Raw genomic sequence first — 18,340 nt, forward strand, 5'->3', positions numbered from 1 at the left:
CATTGATCATAACTTTTGCTCTTTAATTTTCAAAGGAGTTTAATTTTTTCGGAGTTCTTTCGATCATCTGCCATAGGTCCAGAGAAAGGTCTGTGGGAACGATCTAAGTGAAATTCTACCCCAAAGTTTCTTGTATGTATATTAATTTATTTGAACAAATTAGGCTTTGCAAAGAACATTTTCAAACATATTATGTCATGCATTGCCCTATCTTGAACCCAAATTGGGTAATTTGACATTGTGAGGTAGTTTAAAATAGGTAACGGTCAAGTGATTACACCTCACCACATTTTTTTTTTAAATTTACTCAATGAGCTCTTAGTGTGTTGGCAATCTGGTAACTCATTAGAACATAGAACATAGAATGATACAGCGCAGTACAGGCCCTTCGGCCCACAATGTTGCACCAACATGGGAAGTCAAAAAACAAAAGCCATCTAACCTACACTATGCCATTATCATCCATATGCTTATCCAATAAACTTTTAAATGCCCTCAATGTTGGCGAGTTCACTACTGTTGCAGGTAGGGCATTCCACGGCCTCACCACTCTTTGCATAAAGAACCTACCTCTGACCTCTGTCCTATATCTATTACCCCTCAGTTAAAGGCTATGTCCCCTCGTGCTAGCCATTTCCATCCGCGGGAGAAGGCTCTCACTGTCCACCCTATCTAACCCCCTGATCATTTTGTATGCCTCTATTAAGTCTCCCCTTAACCTTCTTCTCTCTAACGAAAACAACCTCAAGTCCATCAGCCTTTCCTCATAAGATTTTTCCTCCATACCAGGCAACATCCTGGTAAATCTCCTCTGCACCCGCTCCAAAGCTTCCACGTCCTTCCTATAATGCGGTGACCAGAACTGTACACAATACTCCAAATGCGGCCGTACCAGAGTTTTGTACAGCTGCAACATGACCTCATGACTCCGGAACTCAATCCCTCTACCAATAAAGGCCAACACTCCATAGGCCTTCTTCACAACCCTATCAGCCTGGGTGGCAACTTTCAGGGATCTATGTACATGGGCACCTAGATCCCTCTGCTCATCCACACTTCCAAGAACTTTACCATTAGCCAAATATTCCGCATTCCTGTTATTCCTTCCAAAGTGAATCACCTCACACTTCTCTACATTAAACTCCATTTGCCACCTCTCAGCCCAGCTCTGCAGCTTATCTATGTCCCTCTGTAACCTGCTACATCCTTCCGCACTGTCGACAACACCACCGACTTTACTCACCCACCCTTCTGCGCCCTCCTCTAGGTCATTGATAAAAATGACAAACAGCAACGGCCCCAGAACAGATCCTTGTGGTACGCCACTTGTAACTGAACTCCATTCTGAACATTTCCCATCAACCACCACCCTCTGTCTTCTTTCAGCTAGCCAATTTCTGATCCACATCTCTAAATCACCCTCAATCCCCAGCCTCCGTATTTTCTGCAATAGCCTACCGTGGGGAACCTTATCAAACGCTTTACTGAAATCCATATACACCACATCAACTGCTCTACCCTCGTCTATCTGTTCGGTCATTGTTTGATGTTGTCAGAGGGAATTAAATTTCACCCCCGCCCTTGCCTGTGGTGAGTTCCAAAGTGAGGGCTCCTTTGATCAGGTGGAAGAGTAAGGGGTGGGGATTCAGCCACTCCTCCTGATTAAGCCTGGGGCAGGCAGGCTTGCTGATCATCCATCAATGCCAAATCAGGCCCTTAAGTGGGGAACTAGTGCCTACTTAAGGGCCAAGGGCCTCATGCCACCACCACTGGTATTCAATCTGTGGTGGGTGGGCGACCCGCCATGCGCAGTGGCCAACAATTCAGGGTTGCTTGTGGCCTTCTGGGGAGAGGTGGGAACCCTGTATCAGGAAAGGGGAGTGGGTTCCCACTGAGAGCCCTGCTATTTCCTCCATCTGCCATTTCCCCATTGCTGATGACTCCCCTCTCTATGACTCTGCCACCACTTGTCTTTCTCCGGGTATCCAACAATTCCCTCTGGATAGACCATAAGATACAGGAGCAGAATTAGGCCATTCAGCCCATCAAGTCTGCTCCGCCATTCAATCATGGCTGATATGTTTCTCATCCCCATTCTCCTGCCTTCTTCACATAATCCCTGATCTCCTTATTAATCAAGAACATATCTATCTCTGTCTTAAAGACACTCAGTGACTTGACCTCACAACCTTCTGGGGCAAAGAGTTCCACAGATTCACTATTCCCTATCTAAAAAAATTCTTCCACATCCCTTCAATCTGAGGCTATACTCTCAGGTTCTAGTCTGTTCTACTAGTGGAAAAATCTTATCCACATTCACTCTATCTAGGCTTCTTAGTATTCTGTAAATTTCAATGAGATCGCTCCCATCCTTCTGAACTCCATCGGGTACAGACCCAATGTCCTCAAACGCTCCTCATATGACGAGCCCTTCATTCCCAGGATCATTCTTGTGAGCCTCCTGTGGATCTCCTCCAAGGCCAGCACATCCTTCCTTAAATACAGGCCCCAAAGCTACTGACAATATTCCCAAATGGGGTCTGACCAGTGCCTTATACAGCCTTAGCAGTATACCCCTGCTCTTGTATCCAAGATTAAATGTCCCCGGGTGAGCTGAGAACCAGGTGGCGGAACTCCCGCTGTCAATTTGAGGCTTGATTCCCTCGACGATCCTGGAGATTGGGTCAGAGGTGGTATTGCCAGTTTTGGCCTGCCCCCACCCTCTTCCACCTTCATTGAATTCCATCTATCATCTTTGATATGGGTATGCTACAGTTAGCTGGGCTGACTGAAATTAGAAGTTCATCAATACTATTTTGCAAAGGACCATCAATACGTTTTGAATTTCCTATTTTAATCTGGTCTAACAGTGTTAACTTGTGACACCTATTTGGACTGGATTGGATTTGTTTATTGTCACGTGTACCAAGGTACAGTGAAAAGTATTTTTCTGCGAGCAGCTCAACAGATCATTAAGTACATGAGAAGAAAAGGGAATAAAAGAAAATACATAATAGGGGAACACAACATATACAATGTAACTACTTAAGCACTGGCATCGGATGAAGCATACAGGGTGTAGTGTTAATGAGGTCAGTCCATAAGAGGGTCATTTAGGAGTCTGGTGACAGTGGGGAAGAAGCTGTTTTTGAGTCTGTTCGTGCGTGTTCTACAAACATTTTACAAACAATCTATAATTCAGATGCTGGAGTTGAAAAACAACACAAACTTCTAACCTTGTAATATTTTGATGTAGCGTCAAGTGATAAAATACAGTCAGAATAATTCAATGCTTCTTTATTAATTAAGTATTCTGGCTGAAATATCTCAAGAAACATTCTGTTCATTTAAAAATAAAGGCTGCCCAAAAACAGAAACTTTCTGAATTATAGTTTTTTTCTTAAAATTTAAACATACAAAATTAGCAATTCTAAATAAAAAAAAGCGACAGCTACTTTATATGATGAGCATACCTCCTTCCGGAAACTTCACAGAATAACTATTAGAGCAAGTCTTCAAACAGTACGTTTCATTCTGAAATCTGTTTTTGTTGCCACCTATTCCAGTGTAGACAAATGGTTGGCAATAGTCAGCAGGTGAGGCATAGAACCATTGAACGCTCCTTGATTTAGGGTCCATCTGATCCCCTGTCTGCATTGGTTCCATACAGGCTTCACCTGTGATCAGGGAGAATTGAATATTTTGTTAGGAGCTAATAGGTATACTTCTTGGTTACAAATGAACTATAATGTAAAAATTGAACACCCTCAATTATTTAGCACTTTAACAGACCTAAACAAATTGCATTACATCTCCCTCTGGTTTCCACTACAAACACCCATCCCCTCTCTAAACACCCACTCCCTCAACCCCATCCCCTCTTCAACCTCCCACTCCCTCAACCCCATACCCTCTTCAACCTCCCACTCCCTCAACCCCATCCCCTCTTCAACCTCCCACTCCCTCAACCCCATCCCCTCTCCAAACACCCACTCCCTCAACACCATCCTCTCTCCAACCTCCTGCTCCCTCAACCCCATCGCCTCTTCAACCTCCCACTCCCTCAACCCCATCCCTCTTCAACCTCCCACTCCCTCAACCCCATCCCCTCTCCAACCTCCTGCTCCCTCAACACCATCCCCTCTCCAACCTCCTGCTCCCTCACCCCATCCCTTTTCCAACCTCCTACTCCCTCAACCCCATCCCCTTTCCAACCTCCTGCTCACTCAACCCCATCCCCTCTTCAACCTCCCACTCCCTCAACCCCATCCTCTCTCCAACCTCCTGTTCCCTCAACCCCATCCCCTCTCCAACCTCCTGCTCCCCCAACCCCTTCCCCTTTTCAGCCTATAGGCATCTAGGGTGGCCACTTCCCGATTACAAAATGGACACTTTGCAAAGATTGCAGGGAAAATGGACAATGCTGAGAAAACAAGCAGGTTCAGAGCTTGTCTGTATATTGGAGCCACAGCTCCCAGACAAGACCAAAGCTGTAGGCCCATTAGCATACTAATGGCCCATCTCCGGGAACAAAAGAGTAACATTTGAGTAACCGATACTAAGGCAGACACCCCAGCGCCAGAGGAGACCGAAACAAAGCAGGCCAACGGCCATCTAGGACACGCCCAGCCATCAGGGCACCCACCCCTTTATTGGTTGAGATCAATAGGAATGATCAAGAAACGGCCCAATTGATTGGGGCCAAGTTCAAGGCCCGCCCAAAAGAGCGCAAAGCCCCTTTGGGTATAAGAAGGAGCCCCCAAGAGAGAATTGTTCTCTTGGACCAGGCTCTCACCAAGGAGAGACCTGTCCACCAGCTGCAGCAGAAGCAAGTAAGTCCAAGGTCAACACACGCTACCAGACAGACGACCTTAGCTGTTCCCCTGTACCAGTTCCACCCCAGCAGCCTCAGAACCGAACAACGGCCATTGTTCCTCTGACTGAGTGGGCGCCCGAAGCTAAGTATAGGCTTTAGCAGTCGTGATAGTTTAGCCTGTAAAGTTTTGTGCATGAATATATTTAACTGTGTGTGTAAATAAATAAGCATTGACTTTGAACTGACTAACTGGTATATCGAGTCTTTGATCAGTATTCGGTTTTGAACCTAGTGGCGATATCGAAAGATACCTTGCGACTCTAGAGCAAACGTAATTAGAATTAAGGAAGGCGACCATATTGACCGCTGTATTCAGAGCCAACCAAAGAGAGCAACATTTGCTGGCGACTCTGCCGGGACTCGACGTAGATGTGGCCTAGTCACTCTGAGAGAACCCAAATTTGAATTAGTATCCAATTGGAAACAGAAAAACCACAAGTGTAAGAACAATACTGATCAAACCTCCAAGATTCGGAAGTGTGTTAATGCATGCATACTAACAGGGATATAAGGTAAACCTGAGAGATTTTGTTGCGTAAAACTGTCGGGAGTTTTGTAGGCCGGAAAATATCGTAAGCCGTACCCGTGTTTACATCACCACTTTATCACCCCCTATTTCAAGTTCAGTAGAGAACCCAGAGATAGAGAGAAAATGGCAATGAAGGCAATGGAACGCCTTATGAAACCCCCAAGAATTCGAGGTCACAGCGACCAGTAGAGTAGGACAGTGTCCCGTATGGGAAGAAGAGATCAGAAAATATCTCAAAGGGAAAGGATGGCCCCTTTGGAGTGAATTCTGCGTCAATGATGAAACAGGTCCCGGGAGTATAGGACATACTTGGTGGGAGAACCTGTCAGAGATTCATAAGAAGAGCTTGGGGAAAGCTTGCAAGCCGATGGCAATCGTGTCCGGCTTGGCACAATTGCGAGGCACAGAGTAGGTCGTTGGGATGCTCCGTAGAGAGATTGAGGAGAGAGACAGAAATAGTGAGGGAGATGTGAGCGAATTTGAGAAGGAGAATAAGGAGTTAAGAGAATAGTTAGCAGCGAGCGACAGAGAGGTGGATGATGTCAAGAAGGCACACCAGTCTTGTCTCGCCCATTTGAGTAGTTTTCAGACCCAGTACGATAAGGCCTACCAGGACACGCAACGCGCGTTGGTAAGACAAGAAACCGAGCAACGGGTAGAGCAATTGCAGAAACAGTGCAATTATTTTAAAACGGCCCTACGAGCGCTCCACACTTCCACGATGGAACAAAGGCAGAGCTCCGTAGATCATGCAAAGTGCCGGAAGCAAATTGCAGAATTGCAATCTCTGCTTTCTGTCCAGAATGGGTTTCAAAGTACATTTGGACCCCAGTTAGACCAGAAAAACGGCCCCGATTGGCTGAAGTTAAATGAAACTGCCCACAGATACGTACATGGGACATGTACGCAAGAAAAACCACAAAAAAGGAAAGCACCCCAACCCCCGACTGAACAGGCAGAACACCCCCCCTATGAACCCTGTAACCACACACCGCAGGGCCGCAGCAGAAGGAAACGCAGATTTCCTATATACAACCCCGTTAACCGTGACCCAATTACGGGATGCGTGTGGAAAAATTACACCGTTCCTTCCCACATCAGACCTCCACCAGTTTCTCGCTAGAGTTAAACAGCAGGCTACCATGTACGGCCTGGACAAAAAGGAGTAAGTGAAGCTCACAGTTTTAAGCCTCAGCCCTTCAGTCCTGGCAGCCCTTCCCGACCCACAGAATGTAGGAGGAGGCACACTCCAAGAAATGCACACAGCGATCCTGGATGCGCTCGGCTATAACAGAGGAGGCCCCGTAGAAGGCCTAAACAAGTGTAGGCAAAAGAAAACAGAGCACCCCACAGTGTTTGCTGGACGCTTGTGGATACATTTCACAGCAGTATTTGGAGAGTTAGCCCGCGCCCATTTGTCCGTGGATCATATGGCCAAATGGACTCAAATCCTAGTCTCTCATGCGACAGAGGCAGGACAGAGAGCTGCCGCAAATTGCGACCCCTCAGACGAGGCCCACAACGAGAAATGGGTTTTGAAAAGATTGTCCCGCACTTGGGAACAATCCGTCCAAGGAAAAAATACATTTGCAAAACCAGAGGAAGAGCAGGCAGACATGCATCCAGTAAGGACACACCAGAACCCCGCATGGGTAAATGAGGGCAGGAACAGCCCACCGCAGCCTAAATCCCAGGAAAGCTACAACTGTGGACAATTAGAGTGCAACGTGCCCCAAAAGCAGCAGAGAAACCAACCGACAGGCACCCTAAATAAGAATAGGGCACAGCCAAGCCACAGTGTTAGCACCCGTTCAGAGAGCGCAGACATGAACGGCACTGACTGACGGTGTTCGGGCTCCCCAACTTGGGTCTGCGACACTCTTTGGGACAAGTCCAGTAGACCGGTAGTAGCAGGCAACGTCCAGGGACACCCCGTAAAATTTCTTTGGGACACCCGCACCACACTCAATTCCTCCACGATGTTTCAACGAGACACGTGGCCCACAACAGATAACATCACACTCAGCGGCTTTACAGGTCATTTACAACAAGGATACATCACAGCCCCTGTAGCGATACAAATAGGGAACATTACGACTAAACACCCCGTAGTTTTGGTCGATCTACCCCAAACAGCTGAACACACCCTAGGAATCGACTTTATGAGCTCCCGCAACCTCTCATTTGATCCTGTAAATAAATGTGTATGGATAATGGCAAAGGCAGCACGAGCCCCCGCCACACTCACAGTTGGAGAGTGTGCAAACAGAATCAGCGCAGTAGGAGACTTCTGGTTCGACTCTCGAGCCATTAACCAGGACAAACAGGTAAGGGAAGTCCTGCAGCAACACAAAGCAGCATTTGCACAGCACAAGCATGACTGTGGCAAGATACCTGGCTTAGTGAACATTACAGGTCCCGACCCCAGACACCAAAAGCAGTACGGTTTTCCCCAGGAAGCAGAGGGAGAGATCTCCAAAGTAATAGAGAGTTTGCTTGATCAAGACGTACTCCGATCAGTAGCCTCCACTGGTAACGCACCAATTTGGCCCGTCAGGAAACCCGATGGACCATGGCGACTGACCATTGATTACCGGGAACTGAACAAAGTAACCCAGTAGCAGCCCCCACCGTAGCCACGAATCTCGAGACCATGCTCAAACAAGGACTACAGTCAAAATCTTTTTCGGTTTTGGACATTAGTAATGGCTTCTGGTCCATTCCATTGGAAAAAGCGTGCCAATATAAATTCACCTTTACATTCAGGGACAACAATACAGGTGGACGTGTCTTCCACAAGGCTTCCACAACTCCCCCTCCATTTTCCACTGACAGCTGGCAAATGGACTAGCAAAATGTTCCCGCCCCGATTGTCTGGTCCAGTATGTAGGTGACTTGCTACTACAGACAGACACAACGGGAGAGCACATTTCACTTCTCGCTGAACTCCTAGGACTCCTAAAACAGATTAGATGTAAAGTCAACCTCAAAAAGGCCCAGATTTTGCAGGAAAAAGTGATTTACTTGGGTATAGAAATCACTCATGGTAAAGGCGAGATAGAGCAAAAGAAAATTGACTCGATCATCAAATTTTCCCTTCCCCATAATGCCCTCCGGTCATTTCTAGGACTGGTTGGCTACTGCAGAAATCACATTGACGGTTTTGCCACAAAAGCAGCGCCCCTATCCGACCTTCTCAAGAAACAGGCACCTTGGGAATGGCTTCCACAGCACACGGATGCTATGGATGCTTTAAAGAGAGCCCTCAGCACAGCCCCCGCATTACAGGTCCCAGATCCACTTTCCCCGTACGCAATCGAAGTAGCAAGCACCGACCAAACCCTTTTGGCCGTGCTCCTCTAGGAACGCCATGACCGATTAGGCCCCGTGGCATATGCCTCATGCGTGTTAGATCCTGTCGAGCAAGGATTTTCTGCCTGCGAAAGGCACCTGCTCGCAGTTTTTTGGGCAGTACAGTACTTCGCCTACATTTCGGGACTCAACCCCATCACCATCCTCACAGAACACACCCCAACACAGCTGTTATTAGACAGTTGACTTAAAGATGGCACAGTCAGCGAAATCCGTGCAGCCCGTTGGACCCTTCTTTTACAGGAACAGGACATCACAGTGAAAAGAACCAAGACCCACACTTTCCTAGCCGACAATTTGCAATATGCAGGTACCCCACATGAGTGTGAGATCATCACCACAAACCATAATTCAGGCCAATTTATACCTAAGTCAGCTCCCAGAAAAGCAGGTAATATACCCCAGAGACCCCAGCCCACAGACACGTGCGCACCACTGAAAATTTATGTGGATGGCTCCTCCATAGTTTTGAATGGAAAGAGAATCACCGGCTGCGGCATTTATGTAGAGGACGCGCAGGGACGTGCCCTTGAAGAGATTTCATTAAAGTTGCCAGGTCATCTAGGCTCGCAGGCAGCAGAACTGGCAGCCATAGCGTATATTGTAGACCACCCCGACTCGTTTCCGACCCCAGCCGTCATATATTCGGACAGTTTATATGTCTGCAATAGTTTAACAGAATTCCTACCCCTGTGGGAAACTAGAGGAGTCGTTTCCGCAGATGGAAAGCCCCTACCCTCAGCCTCATTACTCCGGCATATTCTAGAGACAGCTAAAGATAGGAAAAATAAAGTTCGCAGTCATCACCGTTCTTCCCCCCCCCCTGGTAAAGTTAAAGCAGACGCCCTAGCGAAGGCAGGTTCCAGACATGGTTACTTTTGGAACCCCCCTGAGAGCACCCCAGTACACGAGGTTCAGGTCTCACAGACCAACATTCAGGATCTAGCGAAAGCCCAAAAGGAAGATGAAAAGCTCAGGGAAGTTTTAAAAGGAACCTTCCCAGCCCTGTATGATAAGTTTAAGAATGCAATAACCACACATGACGGTGTGATTTTGTAAGGCGCCATTTATGTAGTTCCCAGCCAAGACAGGAACCAGATTATTTGTCAGTTCCATGACAATCTTGGACACCAAGGCATTGAACCCACCCGAACCCAGCTCAGACCACTCTGCTGGTGGCCTGATTTAAAAGCTGATGTAACCCATTACATTGAAAATTGCTTGATCTGTGCCCAGAAAAATCCGGACAGATATGCAAGAAAGGCTCAGCTTAGTCACACCCGCCCATTTAATGGCCCCTGAACGAATTTGCAGATAGATTACATAGGACCCCTACCTCCCCCTGCAGAAATGGTTTTAAGTATGTGTTGGTGGTCATCGATACCTTCACAAAATGGGTGGAAGCTTTTCCATCCAGAACGAATACGGCCAAAACAACTGCTAAAATCCTAACACAGCACATCTTCATAAGGTGGGGCCTCCCACACAGTATAGAGTCCGATCAAGACTCCCATTTTACAGGACGAGTAATGAAAAACGTCCTCACAATTTTCGGAATTAGGCAGAAGTTTCACATAGCATACCACCCCCAGTCAAGCGGCATTGTAGAGAGGATGAACAGGACTTTAAAAGCCACTCTCAGGAAAATGGTGCAACAGAACAACAGCACCTGGGATTCAGTTCTCCCATTTGCTTTAATGTTCCTATGAAACACGGTATCCACGTCCACAGGATACACCCCCCACACCCTCATGACCGGATGCCCCATGAAAGGGACAGAGTATTTATTAGGACTGGATTTGGCCAGTCCCGCTGTCACCTCCCTCACGCATGAATATGCTGTTCAGCAGCTCATTGAGAAATTAAAGGCAGCCCAGCTCGCAGCAGCTGTGAGACTTGGGACCAGGAGGAAACAAAGCAAAGCTTGTTTCGATAAAACGGTACACGCCACCGAGTTTGTAGTAGGGCAGCAAGTGATGCTTTCCCTATACAACCCCAGTTCATTCCTTTCCCCCAAATTTTACGGACCTTACTCAATTTCGGACAAATTCAGCCCCTCGGTATACAAGATCACATATCCCAACGGCAAGTCTGCGTGGTTTCACATAAACCAGTTTAAGGCTTATGGCTCGCAGAACAACCATTCACACCACATCTCGCTCGCAGCAGCAGATGAGCATGCCCCGCCCACAGATGACGCATTCCTACCCTCACCCAGCCAGTCCAGCCCGTCCTCAGACACATCTTCAACTCCACCCCCAGAGGCACGACTCCGCCTCTCCCTTCCTTCAACCAGCAGCAACAGCGACAGTGATAACGATAGCAATGATGTCAGCCACAGCACACCACCTTATGATTACAACCCTGCACCAGGCCCCACTCCCAGCGAATCTGAGCATGATTCCAGTGACCTCTTCGAAATCACATACATCAAAGCCCCTGACCCAGACCCACCGCCCGACAATTATGGATTAAAACCTAGTAGCTCCAACCTCGACACACGATTCTGGCACCGAGACAATTCGTTCAGGCTCATCCGGAATGATGAGATGGACCCCAATTCGCCCCAAGCAGCTTTAGCCAAACTACTCCAGTCAAGGGTATGGCAGCCGGGAGAAGATGATGACATAGAGTCTGACTCTCACCAAACGAATCCCTTTGCGACCCTGTTCACTACTGAGCAATGAGGTGTCCACATGATGGTAAAAAGGAATCGATGGAGAGATACGGTGTGCTTTCTGATGGAACCTGCACCATGTTTGTAATGTATGTTTGTTCGTTTAATGTCCATGTTAAATGTTGTTTGTGAATTTAAAAGTTTTCATGGCCCCACGCCACCACTCTTTTAACGCCCACTGGCAGTTAATGGAACAAGATTGTCGACAGACAACTGTTCAGATGAACTAGTTTGTCGGCAGCCACCAATCATAACTATTGTCCTGATTTGAAGGTAATCACGAGAGGCAGCTCCCACGACGACCACATTCTTACCCGTTCTCGTCGGTCGCTCAGGCAGTGGAGAAACGGCACTGGTCTCCGCCCTGCCTGAGAACCCCCCTCTGGTAAGCTACGCTCGGGTAGAGCACATACGACACTGATCACCATCCTACCTGGTGATTCCACCCATTTTTACCCGCCGCGGCTCATACTCACCCCATTTTTGCACTTTTTGTTCGAAACTTTTTTGTTTGTTTCTGGCGACCTTTAGGTTGCTTCCTTCTACTATTTACATCCTCAAACACTAGGATGGTAGATCGCACAGGCTGCGAAAACCGCTTGCACTAACGGCTCGCACTGTGTCAGTATTTTTTTCGGATGTCTTGTCCAAATATTCGGGTTTTTTTTTTTAAATGAGGGAGTCACAGATGGTGACCAATTGTAATGGGTAATTGGCAACAAAGGACAGACAGACATACAAGATATTAAGGAAGATAATAACAGATATTATGCTTGTGTCCATAGAACTCCGGAACCTCAGGAATCCCAGAGGAAGAAAACGAAGAAGACTGACAAAAGGAAAGATGAAGACGACCTTCATGTTCTACACCAGGATCTTAGCGGGATCCCTTCAGTTGCATGCAGACACTACCCCCCTGACCCCTACCACACAGGCCGTGAATGATTCCCACCCCTGCAATACACTGTGCCCCGAGATAGTTAACCCCGAGATGGTTACCCCGAGACAGTTACCAACACCCCGACCTGGTGTGACAAGTTTATCACCTGGTACTCACTATCTTGCATCGTAGAAGCACTCTTAGTACTGGCGATACTCTGCAGTGTCGTGCAGACACTTAGACTCAGAAAATGGCGGAGGAGAGCTTCCCACAACCGCACTCCGATATACACATTTAGATCCCCTATCTTCGGACTCCCACAAACCCCACAACCCCTTTAAGTGAATTAAAGTCCATCCGTTTTTTTGTGTGTGTTTTGTTTGTTTAATAAAAAAATGTAAAACTCTGTGCTTGACTGCCAAGCCAGAGAGACCTGTGTTGCTGCTATTTGTACAGTTTAAAATGTTGTAGATTATTTTTGATTGGTTAAGTGAGGATAGTTTATTGAGGATAGTTCGGGGTTCCAGTTTTTTATTTTGTAATGCATGCCTGAATGTCATATTCCCCCGTAGAGTTTTTAATGATGTATGTATATAAAATAACTTAGGTAAAGTTGCAATTCATAGGACCGAGCAGTGTAGAGCCTGTGAAGTGCTTATGGGTGCCCAGCTTGGTCAGAGAATGACGCGGTAATGTGATCCTTCACGCTTCGCATTGAGGATCACAAGGAGGGAATGTAGCCACCTGGGATGGCCACTTCCCGATTACAAAATGAACACTTTGCAAAGATTGCAGGGAAAATGGACAATGCTGAGAAAACAAGAAGGTTCAGAGCTTGTTTGTATATTGCAGCCGCAGCTCCCAGACAAGACCAAAACTGTAGGCCCATTAGCATACTAATGGCCCATCTCCGGGAACAAAAGAGTAACATTTGAGTAACCGATTCTAAGGCAGACACCCCAGCGCCAGAGGAGACCGAAACAAAGCAGGCCAACGGCCACCTGGGACACGCCCAGCCATCAGGGCACCCACCCCTTTATTGGTTGAGATCAATCGGAATGATCAAGAAACGGCCCAATTGATTGGGGCCAAGTTCAAGGCATGCCGAAAAGAGCGCAAAGCCCCTTTGGGCATAAGAAGGAGCCCCCAAGAGAGAATTGTTCTCTTGGACCCGGCTCTCATCGAGGACATAGAACATAGAACATAGAAAATACAGCACAGAACAGGCCCTTCGGCCCACGATGTTATGCCGCACCTTTGTCCGAGATTAATCATAGATTATCATTGAATTTACAGTGCAGAAGGAGGCCATTCGGCCCCCTGAGTCTGCACTGGCTCTTGGAAAGAGCACCCTACCCAAACTCAACACCTCCACCCAACACCAAGTGCAATTTTGGACACTAAGGGCAATTTAACATGGCCAATCCACCTACCCTGCACATCTTTGGACTGTGGGAGGAAACCGGAGCACCCGGAGGAAACCCACGCAGACACGGGGAGGACGTGCAGACTCCGCACAGACAGTGACCCAAGCCGGAATCGAACCTGGGACCCTGGAGCTGTGAAGCAATTGTGCTATCCACAATGCTACCGTGCTGCCCTTAAGAACAAATTAATCTACACTATATCATTCTACCGTAATCCATGTACCTATCCAATAGCTGCTTGAAGGTCCCTAATGTTTCCGACTCAACTACTTCCACAGGCAGTGCATTCCATGCACCCACTACTCTCTGGGTAAAGAACCTACCTCTGATATCCCTCCTATATCTTCCACCTTTCACCTTAAATTTATGTCCCCTTGTAATGGTTTGTTCCACCCGGGGAAAAAGTCTCTGACTGTCTACTCTATTCCCCTGATCATCTTATAAACCTCTATCAAGTCGCCCCTCATCCTTCTCCGTTCTAATGAGAAAAGGCCGAGCACCCTCAACCTTTCCTCGTAAGACCTACTCTCCATTCCAGGTAACATCCTGGTAAATCTTCTTTGCACCTTTTCCAAAGCTTCCACATCCTTCCTAAAATGAGGTGACCAGAACTGTACACAGTACTCCAAATGTGGCCTTACCAAAGTTTTGTACAGCTGCATCATCACCTCACGGCTCTTAAATTCAATCCCTCTGTTAATGAACGTGAGCACACCATAGGCCTTCTTCACAGCTCTATCCACTTGAGTGGCAACTTTCAAAGACGCATGAACATAGACCCCAAGATCTCTCTGCTCCTCCACATTGCCAAGAACTCTACCGTTAACCCTGTATTCCGCCTTCATATTTGTCCTTCCAAAATGGACAACCTCACACTTTTCAGGGTTAAACTCCATCTGCCACTTCTCAGCCCAGCTCTGCATCCTATCTATGTCTCTTTGCAGCCAACAACAGCCCTCCTTACTATCCACAACTCCACCAACCTTCGTATCGTCTGCAAATTTACTGACCCACCCTTCAACTCCCTCATCCAAGTCATTCGTGAAAATCACAAACAGCAGAAGACCCAGAGGAGAGACCTGTCCACCAGCTGCACCAGAGGCAAGTAAGTCCAAGGTCAACGCACACTACCAGACAGATGACCTTAGCTGTTCCCCTTCACCACTTCGATCCCAGCAGCCTCTGATCCGAACAACGGCCATTGTTCCTCTGACTGAGTGGGCGCCCGAAGCTAAGTATAGGCTTTAGCAGTAGTGATAGTTTAGCCTGTAGAGTTTTGTGCATGAGTATATTTAACTGTGTGTGTAAATAAATAAGCATTGACTTTGAACTAACTAACTGGTGTATCGAGTCTTTGATCAGTATTCGGTTTTGAACCTAGTGGTGCTACCGAAAGATACCTGGCGACTCTAGAGCAAATGTAATTAGAATTAAGGAAGGCGACCATATTGACCGCCATATTCAAAGCCAACCAAAGATAGCAACAAACCTCCTGCTCCCTCAACCCCATCCCCTCTCCAACCTCCTGCTCCCTCTACCCCATCCCCTCTCCAACCTCCCACTCCCTCAACCCCATCCCCTCTTCAACATCCCACTCCCTCAACCCCATCCCCTCTCCAAACTCCAGCTCCCTGAACCCCATCCTCTCTCCAACCTCCCACTCCCTCAACCCGATCCCCTCTTCAACCTCTCACTCCCTCAACACCATCCCCTCTCCAAACTCCAGCTCCCTCAACGCCATCCCCTCTCCAACCTCCCACTCCCTCAACCCCATCCCCTCTTCACCCTCCCACTCCCTCAACCCCATCCCCTCTCCAAACTCCAGCTCCCTGAATCCCATCCTCTCTCCAACCTCCCACTTCCTCAACCCGATCCCCTCTTCAACCACCCACTCCCTCAACCCCATCCCCTCTCCAAACTCCAGCTCCCTCAACCCCATCCTCTCTCCAACCTCCCACTCCCTCAACCCCATCCCCTCTCCTAACACCCACTCCCTCAACCCCATCCCCTCTCCAAACCTCCTGCTCCCTCAACCCCATCCCCTCGCCAACCTCCCATTCCCTCAACCCCATCCCTCTTCAACCTCCCACTCCGTCAACCCCATCCCCTCTCCAAACCCCTGCTCCCTCAACCCCATTCCCTTTCCAAACTTCTGCTCCCTGAACCCCATCCCCTCTCCAACCTCCCACTCCCTGAACCCCATCCCCTCTTCAAGCTCTCACTCCCTCAACCCCATCCCTTCTTCAACCTCCTGCTCCCTCAACCCCATCCCCTCTCCAACCTCCTGCTCCCTCATCCTCATCCCCTCTCCAACTTCCCACTCCCTGAACCCCATCCCCTCTCCAACCTCCTGCTCCCTCATCCTCATCCCCTCTCCAACTTCCCACTCCCTGAACCCCATCCCCTCTCCAACCTCCTGCTCCCTCATCCTCATCCCCTCTCCAACTTCCCACTCCCTGAACCCCATCCCCTCTTCAACCTCCTGCTCCCTCAACCCCATCCCCTCTTCAACCTCTCACTCCCTCAACCCCATCCCCTCTTCAACCTCTCACTCCCTCAACCCCATCCCCTCTTCAACCTCCTGCTCCCTCATCCCCATCCCCTCCCCAACCTCCTGCTCCCTCAACCCCATCCCCTCTCCACCCTCCTGCTCCCTCAACCCCATCCCCTCTTCAAACTCCAGCTCCCTCAACCCCATCCCCTCTCCAAACTCCCACTCCCTGAACCCCATCCCCTCTTCAACCTCCCACTCCTTCAACCCCATCCCCTCTCCAACCTCCCACTCCTTCAATCCCATCCCCTCTCCAACCTCCCACTCCCTCAACCCCATTCCCTCTCCAACCTCCTACTCCTTCAACCCCAGCCCCTCGCCAACCTCCTGCTCCCTCAACACCATCCTCTCTCCAACCTCCTGCTCCCTCAACCCATCCCCTCTCCAACCTCCCACTCCTTCCACTCCATCCCCTCTCCAACCTCCCACTCCTTCAACCCCATTCCCTCTCCAACCTCCTACTCCCTCAACCCCATCCCCTTTCTAAACTCCTGCTCCCTCAACCCATTCCTTCTAAACTGCTGACCACCTAAATACATGCTAGCTAATATTTTAATTATTTTCTCTTCTGGCTCTGTACCCTGTCTTTCACAACACCAGTCATTGCACTCTCCACTGACAATTAACCATTCCCTAATTTATTACCATCTGTGGCTTGCTGGTAGTGCTTTCAGCTCAGAGTCAGGAAGCTGTGGGTTCAAATCCCACCCAAAGACTTGAGCCTAAAACCTAGGCTAACATTTCAGCGCTGTACTGAAGGAGTGCTGCACTTTCAGAGGTGGCGTTGTTCAGATGAGGTGTTAAACCCAGTCTCCTCTCTCAAATAGACTTTACACATCCCATGGCTCTATTCGAAAAAGAGCAGATGAGCTCTCTCTGGTGTATAGGAAGATATTTATTCTTCAACCAACATTACTGAAACAGATTATATAGCTATGATCACTTTGTTGTTTGAGCTATCTTGCTGTGCACATTGCTGTGATTTCCTACATTACACAGTCACTACACTTCAAATGTAACTTATTAACTGTCGACCAATTTGAGACATTCTAAGTTCACAAAGGGGTAATTGCAAGTTTTTGGTTTTTTTTCTCTGGCAAAGCGAGGTGGAGAACAAATATGTCCACGCAGTTTTTCTCCAATCCAAAGAATGAAAAATATAAATTCTCTTTTTCAGCTGATCTTGAATTTTCATTGCTGGGAAATTATGCTGAATTGGTTTGTTCTAATTCCAGTCTCTTGTTGCCAAGCAACCTCATTTCCATGCATTGGCTGCTCCCAGTGCAGCATTTCACATGATGGAACCACATGCTAGGAATTAGGGCTCAGAGTCATTTACAATATACACTCATATAATTATACAATCACTCAGAGTATGCTTTGGCGTTATATTTGACCTCTAACATCAATGCAGTAGACACGTATTTATTTAATTGTTGTTATTGCTCCTTTAGTTTATTTTTGGGGGGAGTGGGGAGGAAAAGTTTATTATTGTGAGGTATTTCATCAAGAACGAATTCCTCTTTTGTCACCTAATGTAGGTCTATCACTTCTTTTGCCCTTCTTTTTGAATTTATGGGGAAGCTCGGTAAGATATGAAGCCAAGGGAGGAGAGAGTTATGATGGTAGGGTTAAAAGACGGCGGATTTAGGAAAGCTCAAGTGGGGCATTACACTGGCCTGGTTTGTTTCTGTGCTCTATTTTCTAAGTACTTTGATGTGATTCAGTTAACCCACACTCTTCCTCACAGTTCAATGGGTAGTACATTAGTGTGAAATAGCTGATAGCGAGTAGGTAGCTTGTTTTACTGCCATTAAATCAAGATCCATCCTCTTAAGAGTAAATCTACTCTCAAAGGAATCTAATAAATCAGATTTTGTCTTAACGCCCTGGGTTAGATACAAAACCAGCTCCTCCAAATGATAATCAACTTGCTGTATCTTCACTCCCTCCACACGGTTTCAGTGGATGTAATTCTCCCATCTGGGACTAAGTCGCATGGCGGGTTTGGGAGTGTTTCCCGTTGGG

At 47.7% G+C, this 18,340-nt stretch overlaps 1 protein-coding gene across 1 annotated transcript in view; it reads right to left on the bottom strand.

Moving 5' to 3' along the window:
• Nucleotides 1-18,340, bottom strand: part of tfpil (tissue factor pathway inhibitor-like) — a 39,696-nt gene that overhangs the window by 14,046 nt on the left and 7,310 nt on the right. Inside the window, exon 2 of the mRNA XM_072497188.1 lies at nt 3,474-3,677. Coding sequence (XP_072353289.1) covers nt 3,474-3,677 — 204 coding nt within the window. The remainder of the gene's footprint in view (nt 1-3,473; nt 3,678-18,340) is intronic.

Source organism: Scyliorhinus torazame, chromosome 3 (assembly GCF_047496885.1).
Source record: "Scyliorhinus torazame isolate Kashiwa2021f chromosome 3, sScyTor2.1, whole genome shotgun sequence".
NCBI lineage: Eukaryota > Metazoa > Chordata > Chondrichthyes > Carcharhiniformes > Scyliorhinidae > Scyliorhinus > Scyliorhinus torazame.